The sequence below is a fragment of the Saimiri boliviensis genome, chromosome 7 (genome assembly GCF_048565385.1).
Source record: "Saimiri boliviensis isolate mSaiBol1 chromosome 7, mSaiBol1.pri, whole genome shotgun sequence".
In the NCBI taxonomy this organism is placed as follows: Eukaryota; Metazoa; Chordata; class Mammalia; order Primates; family Cebidae; genus Saimiri; species Saimiri boliviensis.
Genome location: NC_133455.1, coordinates 2,284,097 through 2,298,793, shown reverse-complemented (window position 1 = coordinate 2,298,793; position 14,697 = coordinate 2,284,097). Strand labels below are relative to the sequence as shown.

At 50.7% G+C, this 14,697-nt stretch overlaps 1 protein-coding gene across 7 annotated transcripts in view; it reads right to left on the bottom strand.

Moving 5' to 3' along the window:
• The window catches only part of STX2 (syntaxin 2), a 54,273-nt gene extending 41,965 nt beyond the window's left edge, over positions 1-12,308 (bottom strand). For 5 of the 7 annotated variants that reach the window (XM_039472403.2, XM_039472404.2, XM_074402013.1 and 2 more), the window contains exon 1: positions 12,123-12,308. In XM_039472403.2, the coding sequence (XP_039328337.1) occupies positions 12,123-12,152 (30 nt within the window). In that variant the 5' untranslated portion in view covers positions 12,153-12,308. Of the gene's footprint in view, positions 1-10,721; positions 11,131-12,122 lie in introns of those variants that run through there. The other 2 variants (XM_074402012.1, XM_074402011.1) reach the window with 2 other exon arrangements.
• Positions 12,309-14,697: the final 2,389 nt, after the last annotated feature.

The following is a 14,697-nucleotide window of genomic DNA, read 5'->3' as shown; positions in this document are numbered from 1 at the left end:
AGCTAATTGCTCGTATTTTTTAGTAGAGATGGGGTTTCACCATGTTGCCCAGGCTGGTTTTGAACTCCTGAGCTCAGGCAATCTGCCTGCCTCAGCCTCCCAAATTGCTGGGATTACAGGCGTGAGCCACCCCACACAGCCCATACACTCTTAATTCTAAGCAAAGACAAAATGGCAATCAACTGACAAGCAGCAGAAACTAACATGAGACAGACCCACATAGTTTAACACTTCTCCAAGATTTCACACCACTCTAAAAACAAAAGAGAAGGCTAAAGGTTAGGGTGCCTGGGGACTACAGAAGGCAAGCCAGGTGCCTTATCTGTCAGTCCTCCTGGTCCCACCCTCCTCACCCCACCATGAGGCAGGTACTGGCATATCCATTTCAGAGTAGACACATGCTCAGGGTTTATGGTCTCAGAGCTGAGAGGTGCCAAACCAGTAGCTAAAGCCAGGTCTGTCTGACTTTACAAAACTCCCTGTCTTAACAACTGTAGTATGTTGACCCTCTTAAAGATAGTAAGAGCAGTCCTTTACCTCCAGTTCACGAGTGGGAGGCAATCTGAAACACAAGCGAGTTCTCATTAATTAGATGGTCCCTGTGTTGCCAGTGAGGAGGCTGAAACACATGCAGGGATCACTCGGCAGCAGACCGCAGAGCAGGAGCAGCCTGTGGCCATGACTCCACTCCACACTCGAGCTCTAACACACACACTCTACCTCGGAGAAGATGGATGGGGAGGAACTGTGCTGCCAAGCCCCAGCAGCCTGCAGCCAGGCCTGCAGACTCCCCTTGCCGGCACCCACTCTCTTAGAAAGAGGCTCTACTCCCATTTGCATGCCCAGCCCCGCCTCTTGGGGCCCACAGCCTGCTGCCTCCATCTCCAAGTGCTCACTTAATCCCACTAGCTGGACACGGGGTCTCACTGCTTCCTTGTGGCCATCTGCCTTATCTCCTCAGCTGTGGGGTCTCAGAGGCCAGAGCCAGGAAGGATGGAGTGAAGCATCATGGCATTAAGTCACTGACTGACTGTGCATTCACCCAAATACACATGGAGGCGGCCGGGTGGGGCAGGGCTGAGACTGAGCTAGAGACTGTGCCTGTGGCCCTAAGCCCCAAGCCAGGGGTGATGGAAGTGCTTCAACCCCACCAGAGGGGCACACGGCTCTCAGGGCAGCTTATACCTCCCTGCTCTGCCAGTAACTCTGGGTTCTAGGTTCAAAGCCGCATCATTTTTGTTTGTTTGGAAAACCATAAACATATACAAAAGTAGAAGGAATGCTATGGTGAGCCCCCTGTGGCCATCACACAGACTCAACAATGGCCCAACCACAGCCTGTCTTGTTTCTGGTGGACACCCACCACTTCCCACCACTTCGCACCAGAACACCACAGGCCAGCTAGAGGCAAATCCCGTGGGGCAGATGCTATTGTGGGGACTACACCTGAGGCTCCAGAAAAGAGGATGCACCCATCCCAATGCTCCCCAGAAAAGAAGCTTTGCCCATCCCAGTCTCCCCAGAAAAAAAGCTTCGCCCATCCCAGTGCTCCCCAGGAAAGAGGCTGCATCCATCTCAGTGCTCCCGAGAAAAGCGGCTGCACCCATCCCAGTGCCCCCCAGGAAAGAGGCTGCACCCATCCCAGTGCCCCCCGGGAAAGCGGCTGCACCCATCCCAGCGGCCCCCGGGAAAGAGACTGCACCCATCCCAGTGCCCCCCGGGAAAGCGGCTGCACCCATCCCAATGCCCCCGAGGAAAGAGGTTGCGCCCATCCCAGCGCCCCCCAGCGCCCCCGCGGGAAACAGGCTGCACCCATTTCAACGGCCCCCCGGGAAAGAGGCTGCGCCCATCTCAGCGGCCCCCGGGAAAGAGGCTGCGCCCATCTCAGCGGCCCCCCGGGAAAGAGGCTGCGCCCATCTCAGCGGCCCCCCGGGAAAGAGGCTGCGCCCATCTCAGCGGCCCCCCGGGAAAGAGGCTGCGCCCATCTCAGCGGCCCCCCGGGAAAGAGGCTGCGCCCTTCTCAGCGGCCCCCCGGGAAAGAGGCTGCGCCCATCTCAGCGGCCCCCCGGGAAAGAGGCTACACCCATGCCAGTGCTCCCCGGGAAAGAGGCTGCGCCCTTCTCAGCGGCCCCCCGGGAAAGAGGCTGCACCCATACCAGTGCTCCCCGGGAAAGAGGCTGCGCCCTTCTCAGCGGCCCCCCGGGAAAGAGGCTGCGCCCTTCTCAGCGGCCCCCCGGGAAAGAGGCTGCGCCCATCTCAGCGGCCCCCGGGGAAAGAGGCTGCGCCCTTCTCAGCGGCTCCCCGGGAAAGAGGCTGCGCCCATGCCAGTGCTCCCCGGGAAACACGGTGCACCCATCTCAGTGCTCCCCTGGGGAAGTGAGCCAGGTTCCTACCGTGACCTTCCCATATTCTGTGTGCACCCCCCACAGCGGTGGTGTCAACAACAGAGGCTCAATCCTCCTCCACTCTGAATCCACCACACGGATGGATTTTGCTCAGTTATTTTTGCTCAGTCATTGGCTTGCTGGTAAACAATGTGTTCCTCTACCTGCAGACCAGGAAAGATCCACATGACTAGGAATAGGTTTCCTCTACTGTCTTATTTCTTAATCCTAAGCCTGGACTTACATGTCTTATTTCCACCTGTAACTCTCAAAACTGATGAGGTAACAGGAAGCAGACCCAACAGTACTGTCTTTGCTTTTCCATTCATAAAGCAAAAACAAAAAAATGACACCAAAGCACTATTTTTGGCTTTATACCTAAGCTACATTCTTCTTCTCTTCAGTGAATGTCCATGTTCAGTCTCTGATGCTGAGACAGGGCAACAGCTGTACAACAGCCAGGATTATGAGAGGGTATATCTCATAAATAACCAACTGTTTATGGCAAATATTTACTAAAAGCCAGGGAACACTCTCCTACATGACATACTTGATTTCCAAAGTGCCAAAGGACAGGATAAACATTCAAATGGCAACATTCCTTTTCTGTTAAATGTTAACAGAAGTCTCTTAAAAGTAGCATTACAGGCCGGGCGCGGTGGCTCAAGCCTGTAATCCCAGCACTTTGGGAGGCCGAGGCGGGTGGATCACGAGGTCAAGAGATCGAGACCATCCTGGTCAACATGGTGAAACCCCGTCTCTACTAAAAATACAAAAAATTAGCCAGGCATGGTGGTGCGTGCCTGTAATCCCAGCTACTCAGGAGGCTGAGGCAGGAGAATTGCCTGAACCCAGGAGGCGGAGGTTGCGGTGAGCCGAGATCGCGCCATTGCACTCCAGCCTGGGTAACAAGAGCAAAACTCCGTCTCAAAAAAAAAAAAAAAAAAGTAGCATTACAGTAAAATCACAATTCTCCTGTATGAATACTATTGTCAGGAACAGGTAGCAGGTAGTTTCCCAGTTTAGAGAATATTTAAAACAAAAGAGTAATTTGCCACCACAACAATCATCATTTATAATTCGACAGAAGCTGAATCACCACAAATGGCAGAATCCGAAGCTGGGCAGAAGCTGGGATTTTGCTGCATGTTGCTCACACATACATGCTAAAAACCTTCCATCCAAATAATAATTATGGGCAAATAAATGATGAACCTTGACATATAGCTAGTGGTTTTAGCACTATGTTGCTAGAACACTTTGAGTGATTTTTCACAATTAAATCACTTGGGTAAAAAAACGAATACTTGTAGTTAAACATAGGTAAAAGCTGGCCAGATATGGCCATCATGCCTGTAATCCTAGCACTTTGGGAGGCTTAACTGGGAGGATCACTTAAGCTCCAGAGTTTGAGACCAGCCTGGGCAACATGGTGATACCCCACTTTTTGTACAAAAAATACAAAAATTAGCCAGATGTGGTGGTGCACACTTGTGAGGATCCCTTGAGCCCTGGAGGCTGAGGCTGTAGTGAGCAGTGATTGTGCCACTGGACTCCAGCCTGGTGACAGACAGAGACCTAGTCTCAAAAAATAAATAAATATGTAAAAGCTGACTGTGGGCCAGTTTGTAATTATGGTGCTAAACATAACCTACTTTCTCATATTTTTGTATAATTACACTTTTATACCCTATGATAAAATGTTACACTTTTTCATTTTTGTTGTATTTTTACTAACACTTGTTTCCACTATTAATATTATATACATACTTTTTAACAGGCACTTAGACTTTATGTAAATAGTATTATACTTCAGCATTTTTTTTTCTTTTTTTGAGGCAGGGGCTTGCTCTATCACCTAGGCTGGAGTACAGTAGTGTGATCATAGCTCATGGCAGCTTCAACTTCCTGGGCTCAGGTGATCCCTTCTCCTCAGCCTCCTGAGTAGCTGGGACTACAGACACGCATCTTATTTTTAGAGATGAGGTCTAGCCATGTTGCCCAGACTGGCCTTGAACTCCTGGGCCCAAGCAATCTTCCCACCTCGGTCTCCCAAAGTGCTGGTATTACAGGAATCAGTGACTGTGGCCAGCCTGCCTCTGCAATGTAATCGTTTTGGTTTTTTCTCTCAGCTATGCATTCAGATTTCTTCACTCGGACATACTGCTCTAGTGTCAGGTGAAACCACATCATACGGCTCAACATCATACATTCATCTCACCTGCTGGGTACACTCCCTTACATAAAAAGCCACGATGCATTCATCCAGGCTCCTACTGTGCCTAAGATTTTGCCCTTACCAATAACACAATAAAACCACATTCCTGCGTGTCTCCACATGCACATTAAGATGGTTTTCTGGTGCATACACACATATGCAGAGAGGACCACCAAGCCATGTGGTTTAAGCATCTCCAGCTTCCCTAAACAATGCCAAATCGCTCTCCAAAGCAGTTGCAATACATCAGATGCCTCGAACATGGCACGTGGACATGAGACACTGCCAGGCTAACCTTGAGCTACCAAGGGCCCAACACACGACCTCACCCCAGGAATGAGATTTGGAACTGACACAATGAAGCCAGGAGAGCCTGAACTAGTGGGATTTAAACTCAGGAGCTGGGGGCAGCCCCTGTGCACCAGGTCACGGAGACTAATAGAAACCCATTTGACATGGCTCCAGATGACCTCTCCAGCTAATTCACGTCTCACATCCACACACCACTGACCATCCACTCACCACCAACAGCATCAGTCCTTTGTATGACCTTGCTCCCAACCCTAGGCCTCCAGACTTGCTGTGGCTTCTGCCCAGGGCGCCCTCCCCCAGCTGCTTTCTTATCCACAGCTCAGCTCAGGGTGGCCTCCTGACCCGCCTATCCAAGGCAGCCACACCCACACCTTCACTCTGCCTATTTCCTTCACAGCAAGGACTGCAAAAGATACTTTATTCATCTGCTTAGCTGGCTGGCTATCTCCCAACTGCAGGTTCCATGAAAGCAAGGACTTCTGTCTTTGCACAACCCAGCCATCCTGCCCACAGCAGTGCCTGGCACACACTGCCAGTCGGTGATGATCAGGCCAACAAATGAATGACTGAATGAATGAAGAGAAAGAGAAGGGCCAACACAGACAAGGGGGAGGAGAGTGGAGAAAGAACACACAAGTGACAGGAACCAAGAAACAACAAAGACACACACAAAGACTGAGGCCCAGCAACCGCAAAATGGGCAAGACACGGGACAGGAGCGACCAGGGTGGCTCGCAGCATCCCAACTCCATCCCTCCTGAGGTCTGATGGTACCACCGGCCCTCAGGGTCTGGGAGAAATCCCTCTATTTTTTTTTTTTTTTTTTTTTTTTAGAGGTCGATTATCACTGTCACCGAGGCTGGAGTGCAGTGGTAGCATCTCGGCTCACTGCAACCTCCATTTCCCAGGTTCCAGTGATTCTCTCACCTCAGCATCCCAAGCTGAAATTACAGGCACCCACTACCAAGCCCACCTAATTTTGGCATCTTTAGTAGAGATGAGGTTGTGCCATGTTGGCCAGGCTGGTCTACAACTCCTGACCTCAAGTGATCCTTCCACCTCGGACTCCCGAAGTCCTGGGATTACGGCTGTCAGCCACCCCAGCACACTCTATCTTTTCATAAATCTCCCTTGTTTGCGTTGGTTGATGGGTTTCTGTCCCTTTTAACCAAAAGGTCTTGAAAACAAGAGATTCCAGTGGCATCTACGTTTGTCTCACCGTAGGCATTTTCAGGAAACACACTGATTCAACGAATACCTGGCCGGTGCTCTGATCAGGTGCCAGGCAGAATACTGAGGCTTCAGAGCACAGAGGACAGCATGTGTCTGACCTGAAAAGGTTGATGAGCCAGGGGCAGGGTGCAGGAAAACGCAGGGCTGCATCTGTGTTCAGAATGTTCCAAGGTAAGATGGGCCATCTCTGGAATGTACGAGGAAAGGGAGGCAGGAAGGCTTCCTGGTGATGCCTAACCTGAGACCAAAAAGGGTGTGAGGCCGGGCACGGTGGCTCACACCTGTAATCCCAGCACTTAGGGAGGCCGAGGTGGGCAGATTACCTGAGATGGGGAGATTGAGACCAGCCTAGCCAATGTGGTAAAACCCCGTCTCTACTAAAAATACAAAAATCAGCTGGGTGTTGTGATGCATGCTGGTAATCCCAGGTACTTGTGAGGCTGAGGCGGAAGGACTGCTTGAACCCTAGAGGCAGAGGCTGCAGTGAGCCGAGACAGTGCTCACTGCATTCCACCCTGGGCAACAGAGTGAGACTCTGCCTCAAAAAATAAACAAAAGGTGCAAGGCAAGAGAGAATGTGCCGAGGGAGAAGTCCAGTAGTTCAGACAAAGGGCATAGTAACTGCAAGGGCAGGAGGAGGGGGCACATCAGTCCAGAGGCAGGAGTGAGCCTGCCACCACCACAAGGTGACAGATGTGTGCTCCTGGGGACCTCTTCGATGGATCCATTATTTCTTAGATTTTCTACTCCTTAAATTCAAAAGACCCCACATTAAAAACAAGAAGTGATTAATCTGTGCCACCACACCCAGCTAATTTTTGTATTTTGTATAAAGACGTGGTTTGCTGTGCCGCCCAGGCTGGTCTTCACCTGCGGAACTCAAGCAATCCACCCGTCTTCGGCTCCCACAGCGCTGGGACTTCCGGCGTGAGCCACCACGCCCGGCCTGCAAATATGATTTCTTAAAGAGTGGGAAACACTGCTCAGATATTTTTTAAAGTTATTTTGCTCTTCAAACCAAAGGACATGTTTATATCTACAAATGAGTACGCCTATTAAAGAATAGAGAAACTATACATTCCAATTGTGGAAACCATTTGAGAACACATAAAATATAAAAATTTGGCAGGATTGCATAAATTATAAAATTCTAAACTATAAATATATGCATATAGAAAATTATACTTACATGAAATTCTTAGTATTTTAAGTTCCAATTAAGTTTTTTGATCTTATTTTATAAATTGGAACCTGAATCTTCACTATACAATATTCTGCACCACATGTGCAAACATGAGCTGTCAAAAATTAACTTTTTAAAAACATCTGAGCAGTGTTTCCCACCCTTTAAGAAATCATATTTGCAGACCGGGTGTGGTGGCTCACGCCCGAAGTCCCAGCATTTTGGGAACCCAAGGCGGGTGGATTGCTGGAGCTCCAGAGATGAAGACCAGCCTGGGCAACACAGCGAAAACCCATCTCTATAAAAAATACAAAAATTGGCTGAATGTGGTGGCATGCGCCTGTGGTCCCAGCTACTTGGGAGGCTGAGGTGGGAAGATGGCTTGAGCCTGGGAGATCAAGGGTGCACTGAGTCGTGATCGTGCCACTGCACTCCAGCCAGGGTGACAGAGTAAGATACAGCCTCAAAGAAAAAAAAAGAGACTATATTTGCAATTCATCACCTTGAACCGAGGATGAAAAATATCCTCATTTCTTTTAGGTCTACTAAGAACACCACATAGCTATAGCTACTGTGTATTTACTGTTATTCCCATGCAAACAATTCTCACAGATGAAATGGATAGTTTCTCTATTCTTCACTATAATAAATATATCAAAGTGCATAAACTTAGTTTAAAAGTAAGTAAATGTTTGGGGTCGTTATCTTATAGAAGAGCCATTCCGTTTTGCTTACATCCTACAAGGAATTTCATCACACCTCCGTCACTCTTCCTCCCCAAGCTGCATGCATTAGCACCCGCACTCAGTTCACTGCGGGTCTCTCTGCTCCCAGCACAGGATCTGGTAGAGACCTGACGTTCAAGTACCTGTTGCATGAGCGAGTCTTTTACTTTCTGTAAATCAGAAATATCTTTCTGGATTTGGAGTCTAGGAGATCTGGACCAAGTCATGTAAACTTTCTATGCCCAAATGACTGGTAGAAACTAAACCTGTCAATACAAATTGTATTGAGCAAATTAAGTTTTCAGACCTTTCCATGTAATTATCAGAAGTACATTTTTCTCAGGAACAAGCAACAACAGCTAATTAAAGAAACTTTTTAGAAGCATCACAAATATTTTATTAACATGGACACTGTAGATGAGGCATTGTAACAAAATATTAAACTTTACTTAGAAAAAAACCCAGCCATTTAGAAGCATGGTTGTGAATACACATTCAACTGCTCTAAGAACTACTTGAAAAGGACACATTTCCTAAGAAAAAAAAAAAAATTAAACTTGTACCTGGTAACTTTAAGTTGGGTTTTTAAATATTAAAAGTAATTTAACTTCAAATTAAGTTTTAACTATTTTATACTAGGGAGAAGGTGGCTCTTTTTTCTTTTTTCTTTTTTTTGAGACGGGTTTTCAGGCTGTCTGTCACTCAGGCTGGAGGGCAGTGGCAAAATCTTGACTCACTGCAACCTCCGCCTCGCGGGATCAAGCAATCTTCCCACCTCCTGAGTAGCTGGGAACACAGGCATACGCCACTACACCTGGCTAAGTTTTTGTATGTTTTTTGTAAAGACTCCTGAGCTCAAACGATCCACCCACCTCAACCTCTCAAAGTGCTGGGACTACAGGTGAGAGCCACTGCGCCCAGCCGGAAGGCTGCTTTTTGTAACTTACTAAAAACAAAAAAATCTGGTAACTCTTAATAGCACTTATAATTACATAGCACTTTCTCCCTCCCACCTTCTCCCAGAGCTTCAAATGTTACATAATTTTATGCTTCATAATTCCCTCTATGAGGTGGATAAGAGAGATATCATTGTCCCCATTTTACATACAAGAAAAAGTTTTGAAAGGTTTAAAAAGTTTTTGCCCAAGATGAGAAATTCCAGAAGTGGAAACTTCTATGGATTTACTCTCTGGCTGCTCAGTGACTGCATCTAAAGCAGGACAGTACTGAACTAGGTAAGATGACTTCTAACTCTAGCAATCTAGAGAAAACTGATGTACATGTTCTCACTAACAGTGTCAGGAAGGGCTGGGATATACGGAAACTGAGTGACAAATAATTGCCTTATTTACTTTTTGCTATTCAAGCCAAGAAAAGGTACTTTCTACTATTCCCCAATACATAAATGTGGCCATCTTTTGCTAAAATAGTCACAGCTCTCACATTCAATGACATTCAGCAACTTTTTTTTTTTTTTGAGACAGTGTCTCACTTTGTCACCCAGGCTGGAGTGCAGAGGCACGGCACCATCATAGCTCACTGCAGCCTCTGCCTCCTGCGCTCAAGGAATCCTCCTAGCTTAGCCTCCTGAGTAGCAGGGACTACATGTGCAATCCTCTACACCCGCTAGTTTTTGTTTTTGTTGTTGTTTGAGACAGAGTCTCTTTCTGTGGCCCAGACTAGAGTGCAGTGGTGTGATCTCGGTTCTCGGCAAGCCTCCCGGGTTCAAGCCGTAGCCTCCAGAGTAGCTGGGACTACAGGAGTGCACCAGGATGTCCAGCTACCTTTTGTATTTTTAGTAGAGGTAGGGTTTCACCACGTTGGCCAGGCTGGTCTCCAACTCCTGACCTCAAGGGATCCATCCACTTTGGCCTCCCAAAGTGCTGAGATTACAGGCATGAGCCATTGCAACTGGCCTCCTAATTTTTTAATGTTTTGGAGAGACAAATCTCCCTTCGTTGCCCAAGCTGGTCTCCAACACTGGGCTCAAGTGACCCTCCCACCTTGATCTCCCAAACTGCCGGATTACAGGCCTGAGTCACGGCATTTCTTCAGTAAATAAATGTTTGAGCTCTCACTACACGGCACTGAAAGGTAAGCTACTGGGCAAGACAAGACAACACAACTTTACGAAAAACATGTTGATCCGTGGACCACAGGGAACACGTATCCTTTAACAAAAAAGGAAAGGAAGAAAAATCACTGTGAAGAAAATTCCTTGGAATGAATATAAAGCATAATTTCCATGAACCTAAGGTTGACATCATTGCCTTTCTCAACCAGAGCTCCTCATCTGAACCACAGAACACAGATAATGATGGAAGTGGCTATTTTCTCTATTCTCTCACTCGGGGGTACCTAAGAGCTCCATTCTAGCAGCGGAGGAGAGCATCACTCAGTACACGAAATGACTGTTGCAGGGCGGTGGGCCTTAGCACCCCTGTTCTGAGGCTGCCAACAACTCAGCGAGCAAGGGCTGCATCTGTGTACGCACGCAGCGCGGGTCGGCGGCCGCACCTGTGTACACACACAGCATGAACTGGTACCTGCATTGTAAAGGGAAAGTCATAATTACTCCCGTTGCCCTAAGCCGTCCTGGGCAAGACAAGCCTGGAAAGGGCACGACCATCGCTACAGTTTCACTGTCACATGCACAGTCCTGTCACCTTTACACGTGAGAATGCATCGAAATCCTTCCAAATTGTTCAGCGACCTGCTTTTCCCTTGCTAAAGTAAACAGTCATTTGCTGTGCCATCCGCCGAGTTCCGTGTGCTCCGCTGGCTGGAGGCGCGAGGTGGGTTCAGAGTCAACATACACAAGTCCAGTTCCCAAAGCAAACTACTGGGGAGACCAGACACCGGCTGCTGTTGGCGCTCGCCCCACCCCAAGCACCCAGCACTCTCAAGGCGCCCACATTTCACACCCATCTGTTGCCTCCCGCTGGGTGCAGGGACCTGCGTGAAGCCCAAGGGATAAGGCCGCGAGCAAGAGGACCCCGGCCTGCTCCCTGGGGCTGACACCCGTTGCGGGACCCCGAGGGGCGGACGACAGTTAGGCCGGTGGGATCCGGCTGGGTAAGCGCCGGATAGAATCCGCCAGGTGGAGGGACGGACGGCGAGCCCCGCTTGGAGACGGGGTCAAGGCCGGGACCCTCCCCTCCCCTCCCCTCCCCTCCTCCTGCCCCAATAGGCCCTGAGGACCCCGCCCAGGAAGCTCCAAGACCCCGCCCTGGGGACCAGGCCAGGAGCCCCAACCATAGGACTCCCAGGGACCCCCGCCCTCCAACGCTCCGAGTCCCCGGCCCGCCCGCCGCAAGACCCCGTCCCGGGGACCCCTCCCGCAGGCCCCCCTCAGGACTCCCCGAGACCCCCGCCATGGGGACCCCGCCCTGAGGACCCCGCCCGCAGCCCCCCTCGGGACTCCCCGAGACCCCCGCCATGGGGACCCCACCCGCAGCCCCCTCTCAGGACTCCCTGAGACCCCCGCCCTGAGGACCCCGCCCTGGGGACCCCGCCCGCAGCCCCCCTCGGGACTCCCCGAGACCCCCGCCATGGGGACCCCGCCCTGGGGACCCCGCCCGCAGCCCCCCTCGGGACTCCCCGAGACCCCCGCCCTGGGGACCCCGCCCTGGGGACCCCGCCCGCAGCCCCCCTCGGGACTCCCCGAGACCCCCGCCATGGGGACCCCGCCCTGAAGACCCCGCCCGCAGCCCCCCTCGGGACTCCCCGAGACCCCCGCCATGGGGACCCCGCCCTGAAGACCCCGCCCGCAGCCCCCCTCGGGACTCCCCGAGACCCCCGCCATGGGGACCCCGCCCTGGGGACCCCGCCCGCAGCCCCCCTCGGGACTCCCCGAGACCCCCGCCATGGGGACCCCGCCCTGGGGACCCCGCCCGCAGCCCCCCTCAGGACTCCCCGAGACCCCGCCAGCAGCCCCCGCCCCAGAACGCCCGAGCCCCGCGCCCTGGGACCCACCCGGAGCCCCGCCCAGGACGCCCCGAGCCCCCGCCCGCCCTCCAGACCCCGCCCCGGCCCGGCCTGAACCGCTACCCGCGGCCGCGGCTCACCGCCGTCAGGTCTGGAAGCCGGTCCCGCATCCCCGCCCGCCGGGCCGCGCGCCCCGCCGCTCAAGCCTGTTCCGAGCCGCCTCCGGCCGGGCCGCGGGCTCTCAGGTCGCCGCCTCAGGCCCCGCGGTCCCGGCCCCTCGCCCGCCGCCCTCCCGGGAGCCGGCGCTGCCACGGCAACCTCGCCCCGCGCGCTCTGCGCATGCGCCGCGCCCCGCACCCACCCACAAGGCGGCGGCGCTTTCCTGCGGGAGCCCCCCGAGGGGCGGGGCCTGGAATGGGCGGGGCATGGAGGGCGGGGCCTATGCGGGGAGGGGCGGGGCCCGGCCGAGCCCCAGGCTGGCAGGAGAGCTACCTACGGGTGCTGTTTGTCCCTTCTTGATCTGCTCTTATGCTTTCACACCCATTATTTTATTTATTAAAATATAGATCATTCAACGAATAGTGACAAAGAGCAAAGCTCCGGAATGAGCTGGGTGCAGCTTTGGTCAATACACATGCCGAACCTTCTCTTGGGGTCCACGCCCAGCCTGGGGTGTGAATGAAGGAGAGGGGACCATGTAACACACGTGATGCTTAAGGAGCATACCATGGCAGGGGGAGGTAACGTGAAGAGCACCCGCAGGCCCAGCCCTGGGATGCAGTTCTGGGCGGGAGAGACAGGCAATACTGACACACACAAATAAATAATAGATGAGAAACGAAAATGGGGGCATGAGCACAGACAGGAACGGGCAGAGAGGTCGTCATGAAGGTGCAGGAGCTTAGGTGAACTACACAGGTTGCAGGAACAGTCCCCGAGGCCACCGTCACCTCGGACACCAACTGCAAGTTCTGGGTATTTCCAAGACCACCTTCAAGTTCCATAATTTGCTGGAAGGGATCACAGAATTCACTAAAAATTACCGTACTCACAGCTATGGTTTCTTACAGGGAAATGAGACAGATTAGCATCAGCCAGGGAAGAAGGGCAGTGGGGGAGCCTGGGGGTTGGAGCGTGGCACTTCGAGGGCCTCCCGTAATCCTCTCCCTGTGGAGTCAGGCCTCATTACTTGTCCTGCACTGATGTGTGGCCATACACACAAAGTACTGCCAGCCAGGGAGACTCACTTAGCTGCAGCGTGCAAACTTTTACTGGACTGCATTGCATGTGGGTGCTTGATTGATTGATTGATTGATTGCTCTCATGGTTGATATCAGCCTCTTGGTTAAGTGATATCCATGTAATCCCAAGCCTGGTGTTAAAAAGCTTGGCGTTAAGCCCTAAATCACACTGTTACTCTCTGGCTAGCTGAAGATTCCCAGGCAAAGAAAGGTTGCCTTCCAGGAGAAGAAGGCAAGGCCAAACTTCTTTTTAAACAAGGTTAAAGTCTTTACTGCCTCCAGGAGGAGGTGGCTTTGATCTCATGAGAAGGCAGCCCTAAGTAATCTACTCGAGAAAAGGCTACACATAAAAAAGAGGACGTTTTGGATGTGGTTCTAGGTGTGATGTGGTTCTGTTACCCGAAAGAAGCTCTTGACGGAGAGTTGTCCAGGTTCTTGGTGCCTGGCACACAAAGAATTGAACAAAACACACAAACAAAGCAACAAAAAACAAAACAATGAAAGAAGCAACGAAAGCACAGATTTATGGAAGTAAAAAAACACTCCGCAGAGGGGGAGCGAGCTTGAACCAGTGGCTCGAGAGCCCCCATCCTAATGTTCTTTTGGGTTTTTTCAAGCTCAAAGAATTTGGTAACACCCCATAGGTGCCCTTCAGAGGTCTCCAATTGGTTACACCCTATGAAGGACTGGCTGTGACCAATGAGAGGCTGAAGTGGAGATCACAGACTACGAGGTAGGCTACTTCTAAAATATAAGGCCCAAGGGAACAGGGATTTTTGCCCTGTTTCATTCATTATGTGTCTCCAGTGCCTACAAAGTTTACAGCATGTCATAGGTATTCAGTACATATTTGTAGAATAAAAGAATGGATGTTAGACCTGGCTTCCAATGCCAGTTCTGCTATTTACTGTCTGTGTAATTTCGAAGAGATTAATCTAGTGAAGATTCAGTTTTCCTATCTATGAAGTGGTGATGAAAAAAGGCTTCAAGTCAAAAGGCTTTGACTTTCCATTTTGACCCTGCTGTGCCTGGAGAGATGGTGACTTGCCCTACTAATATGACCTCTTAATCCAACAATAAATATAAATCATGAATATTTAATCATTTTATAAGGCTTATTGCTCTCAGAAATAATTAACATGCAATAAAAAAGTTAAACCACACATGGTAACATTTGTTGCAAATTTTAAGATGGAATTGAAAACGTATGTATGGTTAGCAACAGTGACAAAAGCAACACAGACAAAACCTCTTGGAACATTAAGCTTGGGGGGAAACATCAGTAAAATAAAGATTATGTCTAAGCATGCGTACTGCAATATTGGTGCTTTAAAATTTGATGTAAGAATCAAATTTTTTTTTTTTTTTTTTTTTTTGAGACGGAGTCTCATTCTTGTCACTCAGCCTGCAGTATAGTGGTGCGACCTCGGCTCACAGCAACCTCTGCCTCCAAAGTCCAAGTGATTCTCCTGCT